At 41.1% G+C, this 5,733-nt stretch overlaps 1 protein-coding gene across 1 annotated transcript in view; it reads left to right on the forward strand.

Moving 5' to 3' along the window:
* Positions 1-246: 246 nt before the first annotated feature.
* Pmar_PMAR029649 (hypothetical protein) overlaps positions 247-5,733 on the forward strand; it is a gene marked incomplete at both ends in the record, with an annotated part of 5,902 nt that continues 415 nt past the window's right edge. Inside the window, 10 exons of the mRNA XM_002779182.1 lie at positions 247-256; positions 1,136-1,197; positions 1,533-1,583; positions 2,095-2,195; positions 2,737-2,808; positions 2,857-2,941; positions 3,638-3,697; positions 3,899-4,018; positions 4,273-4,351; positions 4,679-4,792. Coding sequence (XP_002779228.1) covers positions 247-256; positions 1,136-1,197; positions 1,533-1,583; positions 2,095-2,195; positions 2,737-2,808; positions 2,857-2,941; positions 3,638-3,697; positions 3,899-4,018; positions 4,273-4,351; positions 4,679-4,792 — 754 coding nt within the window. The remainder of the gene's footprint in view (positions 257-1,135; positions 1,198-1,532; positions 1,584-2,094; positions 2,196-2,736; positions 2,809-2,856; positions 2,942-3,637; positions 3,698-3,898; positions 4,019-4,272; positions 4,352-4,678; positions 4,793-5,733) is intronic.

The following is a 5,733-nucleotide window of genomic DNA, read 5'->3' on the forward strand; positions in this document are numbered from 1 at the left end:
ACGGCTAGTAATTTCCCCATTGAGATAACACCATACTGGATATAATAGCAAAGGAATGCCTTAGAAGGCAGCAGCCTGATTACACTCAATCGATGTAGACTATCTACATCATAAGCTCAGCTGAGAGCTTCCTTCACCCGAGAGAGACACATTGTGTGCTACGGGGAATTGGGACAGTGATAATGATGATGCAATAGCATTCTCCATTCCTCATTTTTCTGTCATCGAGGAACATCCTTGTACTCCATGAAAGGAAGTGAAAATTTCCAGGCGTGGTACTCCTTGTTCGAGCATAAGAATTCTACTTGAATAACGTCACCCAAACTACACAGGCACAGTTCTGGAAAATATGCGCATAGTCGATCACATGCGTTGCCGACAATATGAAGATTCTGGGGAAACTTTGGCAAATTTCTTGTTGGTTTCTCAACACTTGTAATTGACCTTTATAACTAGTGAGGAAACTGCCGAGCTCAAACGAGGGACGCGAACCAAACAGTTATGCATATCTAGATATTCCACAAGGCTTTCTTCAATTTGAGACCAATACGACTATAGACTACGGAACGCTTCTACTCCCCAAAATATGATATTACTCAAAGTTGACTTTCGAACTCCCCAAAATTGAAGGCTAAGTTGAAAACACTACTTCGCATAACGGTTTGGTTTACACTGTATATTCCTCCAACACTGCAAGCTCATCTCCTTTCCAAATCTAAAGGTCTAGGTGATCTACTTGTTTGCTCGACTTGAGCCGCTCAAGTTGAGCGTAGCCAAAACTAACGTCTTTACTTGAAGTCGGTATGTTTTTAAAAAGACGAGCTATTTTGTGTAATTTTTGGGTAATAAAAAGGCAATAGAAAATGATATTTTCCCAAAAGAAGCGAGTAAATAATTGAAAAATTTCGATTAATTTTTTCAAGTCTCTAACACGTACGCCTAACGAGTAAGATTTTACGCCTAGCGACATCCATGCGCTCGAAAATTGACCAGGCACGAAAACAATCTCCGAACAGCTTTTGCCGGCGACCCCAACAGCCGTACAGTCGTTCTACCACTCCTCGACCACATCCAAGGACATAGTCCCATGTAGACACGAACCCTCGACCTCAACGGCTGCTAGTACAGCTCTCAGGTATCGCGGTGGCCTCTGGACCAGACCTCTACGTGTATTGGAAACTCAAACCTCATCTAAAAGTGACAACATGAAGATGGGGAAAATTTCATCCTTTCTTCTGTCTATTCTGAAACGATGTGTGAATAGGTCCTATTGAATTTCCCATTGAAGTGAATAGTGAATTGACTATTCCTATTCAACAGGAATAGTCTGTCTCAGTGTCGGAAAATATGCGTAATGTCAACGGCGTGTGTCGGTGACAACACAACAATTCTGAGGAAATTTTGGAGAGTTCTTGTTGGTTTCTGAACACTTCTACCCGAACTCGTACACAAACTTTGAAAGTTAGTGAGAAACCCCTACGCACAGCTGAGAGAAGCAAACACATATTCTACACTGGTCTGTTTACTGTCAGTTCTCTCTTCCAGCAATCGAAGGAAATGCTGAAGAACTGTCAATCTGGCAGGTGGGCAATTCACCACTCCGAATACTCCTCCAATTCAAAATTATTGTTCTGCTACTGATAACTTATCAATGGTGAGGATTAGCTCAAAAATTTGTCGTATACGTATGGTATAATTCATATCGTATACGTGGAAACTCAAAGATATGGAGTTTTCAAGTATATGATAGCATTTTCGAGCTCAGTTGTGGACGAAACGCGAACTTAGTTTCAACGTACTATAATAGCGTCACCTTGACCGTATTATAATAGCGTCACATTAACCGTATTATAATAGCGTCACCTTGACCGTATCATGATAGCGTCACATTGACCGTATCATGATAGCGTCAAATTGACCGTATCATGATAGCATCACCTTGACCGTATTATAACAGCGTCACATTGACCGTATGATAATAGCGTCACATTGACGCTCAGATTTGTGTAGCTCTCTCTCTCTCTCTGCAAAATTCTCTAACGCAGTTTACATCATACCGAGGAGTAAACAGACAGCATCTAATGAGCTGTTCAGGATTTCCGTTTGGCCGCCTCGAAGTGTCAGCGAACGGATAGATACGAAATTGAGGAAAGTGGCTTGGCCTTCACAGATGAAGATCCGAATGCTCCTGACAGGTGAGTAATGTCTTGTCTGGAAATTCTGGGAGAAAAAGATTATGTTATTGACATAGTAACATATATATAGGAAATTTTGGAGAAATTATTGTTGGTTTCTGTACACTTCTATCCGAATTTGTATGTAACCTTCTACAATTAGTGAGGAAACTCCAAAAAGAAAGCGATCATATATCCCAACACTGGTCGTACGCAATTGGGAGTTGCGGTGTGGGAAAGATGCACATGGTCAACTACATGTCTATTCTGAGGAAAATATGGGAAGTTCTCATGGTTTTCTGTACATAGTTTGTATGTAATTTCGTATAGTTAGTGAGGAAACTTCTGGACTCAGCCGAGGAAAGCGAACATTTTTTCCGACACTGGAGTTTCACCCGTTTTACGTGAAGTGGCGTAAAACTCCGTGAAAAGCGCGATATTTTCCCCTTGCAATAGTCGTGAAATAGGTTTTCCACTAGTGTTTTTCATTAACTCCACTGAGCAGTAGTATTCTGTTACCATCATTGTTGCGGAAAACATCATGCTCGGAGATTTCTATCAGCCCGCGCCTGCCCGCGGATCTTGACGTCGCGTTGTATATGAGCAAGCTGGTAGAACTGCGCGAGTCCGGCAAGTAGGATCCGCTCTGGGTATGTCTAGGATGAATTATCGACATACTCAGAAATCTATCCTTCCGGGCGCAGGACGTTCTGGCAGCCGCGGAGAATCCGAGGCTGATGAATACTATGCTCATAGATATATTGCAAGTAAGATGCTGATGTTCACACATCCGCCGATAGTAGAAATACGTGCCTACTACTACTACCACTACTACTCGTCGAGTAGTAGTAGTAGTAGTAGTAGTAGTAGTAGTAGTAGTAGTAGTAGTAGTAGTAGTAGTAGTAGTAGTAGTAGTAGTAGTAGTAGTAGTAGATGGTACACTATTTGAAGCGTGAAGCAGTTTAATTTTTTCAATACATGCTCGTTGTAGTGAGAGATTCTCTGTGATTCTCCTGAGACAACTATATGTAGAAATGTGCGTATCGTCAAGACGAATAGTGATGTTAATTCACTGAATTGGGGTATAACATTTGTACCAACTGTGCGTGCGTGCAATACTACCAAAGATGGTGATCTGATGGAGTGGTTTACCACAGTATCGCGTCTTGCGTAATGCCGCGGATCGGCTAAAACGTAGTGCACGCACGCACAGTTGGTAAAAATGCTATATCCCAAAATTTTCGTCTATAATGAGATATAGTGATAGATGCATATCACTATAGTAGACCGCATCCTTACTCAGAGAATCATCCGGGGGGGGCTTTCCACATGGCTAGGAACAAATTCTTCAATCAGTTTCCAATGTAAATGTCATCATCACATTATGAATACTTTTCCCATTGTTGTCAAACCCTGCGGAATGTTATTTCTCCAAACTAAATGGGACCTTGTCCTTGACTTAGGCTGATCCAGCCAGTGACGTAGCGGAGCTCCGAAAGATGCAAACTATAACGTGTCTCAATGTGAGCTGCTGTTACTTCATCTCTCTCATTGAGATGATCCTACCATAGGCGTTGAAGAAGAGCTCGAAATCAATTGCGTCTATGTTGGTAACCGCCTGTGAGTCGGGCGCAGTGTTTTTACTCAACTCTGAACTTACTGGAATAGTCGCTAAAGTAGAATATGGAAATGTTCAACTTCCTGTGAAGTGTCGTCGTATCAAGATCGATTTGCCCGAAGGAGCTGTGCCGGCGTTCATGACTGTGAGTGGTGACTTTGATGTCGAATACCGAATCATCATCGCCACTCGGACGGGGAGAATATTTTCTATTAAAAACGGACAAGTAAGCGGCGATGATTCTTCAACCGTTGGCAGAAGCAGGTTGATCCCTTGAGCTCTCTCGAGCGTCACAGGATCTCCCTCATATTCCATCTTCACAGCACCATCGCTCACATTCTATTAGGGAGGACGCGACGGACAATGATTGGTTTCATATTATTACTTCTTGGGAGATATAGCTAGAAACTTCTTGAATGTGGATTACACATTGTGATTCCACATATTTCCACATTGTGGAAATATGATGATGTTGTGAAGCAGATTCTGAGTACAAGAATCAGTGTGGAATCAATGCCAGTGGGGTTGGTGACGATCAATAAGATGATCTACATTGGATGTAGGGCAATTTTCCTCGTAAAGAATCACAATCAGTTGAGAAGTGATATAGTTAACGCTAGCGTAGGAAGTTGTGACGATCTCTGTTGCAAACAATTCGCCTATGCACACAGTGAATGGAAGCAGTAACAGAGTATTAGAGGAATATATGTTTGCCCATCTCAGCTGAGTTCGAAAGTTTTCTGAATAATTTCGTAAAAATTTGGGTAGAAGTGTGCGAAAATCAATACTCAAATTTTCTCATTGTCATCGACACACATGTGCATATTTTCGAGGATATTTTTGGAAGATTTGCGACTTTTGTGGGGAAGTGTTTTTTGTTTTGAAGGTATGAACTTCAGACTGCACTGTTACCATCTGAAGGGTAAGAAGATGTACACTTTGGTTATGCCAAGCCCAATACTCACCATGAAGGAGTTCAGCTGGGAGGCGACGGGAACAAGTAACTGTGAATAGTCGTTTTCAGAATATGTGAAGTATTATAAAATCATAGAAAAACGCAGTTTACAGCATTTTCAGGTGAAATTATTATTATTTCTCACCGCCGAGTTTAATTTTTCACCCATTTGGTTGAACTTCGGGTGAATTTTTCTTGGCATTTTGTTAAAACCCTGGGTAAAATGTTGACGATAAAAGTAAAAAATCAGTAAATGAGCAAATGAGTAAAAAATTAAGATTATCGGTAAAAATCAACTTGACCTGGCAATGCTGTAGTTTTCACACTACTGTAGTGGAGTTTCACCCTAGTGATCTGGAAACAGTAGTGAGAAACATATTCCACAACTACTGCATAGCGCGAATATCACGTTCTTCAACGAGTATCACGCCACTTCACGTAAACTGGGTGAAACTCTAATGTACTATTCATTTTATTTGTGTGAAACTCCATCATTGGCAATCGCTGTCCTCAGTACTTGTCCCTGCTGCTAGCGTATTATCTACTTGAATTTTCCGATATTTCCGTCACCATTTATGTTCTTTTCCTCCCAGCGTAGTGATTACGTATCAGTTAGCTCCTTGTATTAAGAGCTACTGAGTGAGGGTGAAACGTTGTGTATCACGGCGACGAATAGAAAGTATGACATTTTTAGGTCGAATAAGTTCATCACCGACAAGTTTAATTTTTCACCTGTTTGGTTGATGTTTTTTACCTCTTTTGCTATCATTTCACCTCGGGGGTTGATAGAATACTAAGAAGGTTTTCTATTTGAGAGTTTAGGAGTTCAATTTAACTAAGGATGCACGCAATGATGAAGTGCATTAAGGAGTAAAAAGTTGCTGTTATGGGTGAAAAATTAATTTCACCTGAAAATGCTGCAGACGACTCATGTTATGTTTGCTGTTTTTTAGTGAAAGTGCTGGCTATCGCCCTACGTAATGGTG

Source organism: Perkinsus marinus (assembly GCF_000006405.1).
Source record: "Perkinsus marinus ATCC 50983 genomic scaffold scf_1104296947766, whole genome shotgun sequence".
NCBI classification, from domain to species: Eukaryota; Perkinsozoa; order Perkinsida; family Perkinsidae; genus Perkinsus; species Perkinsus marinus.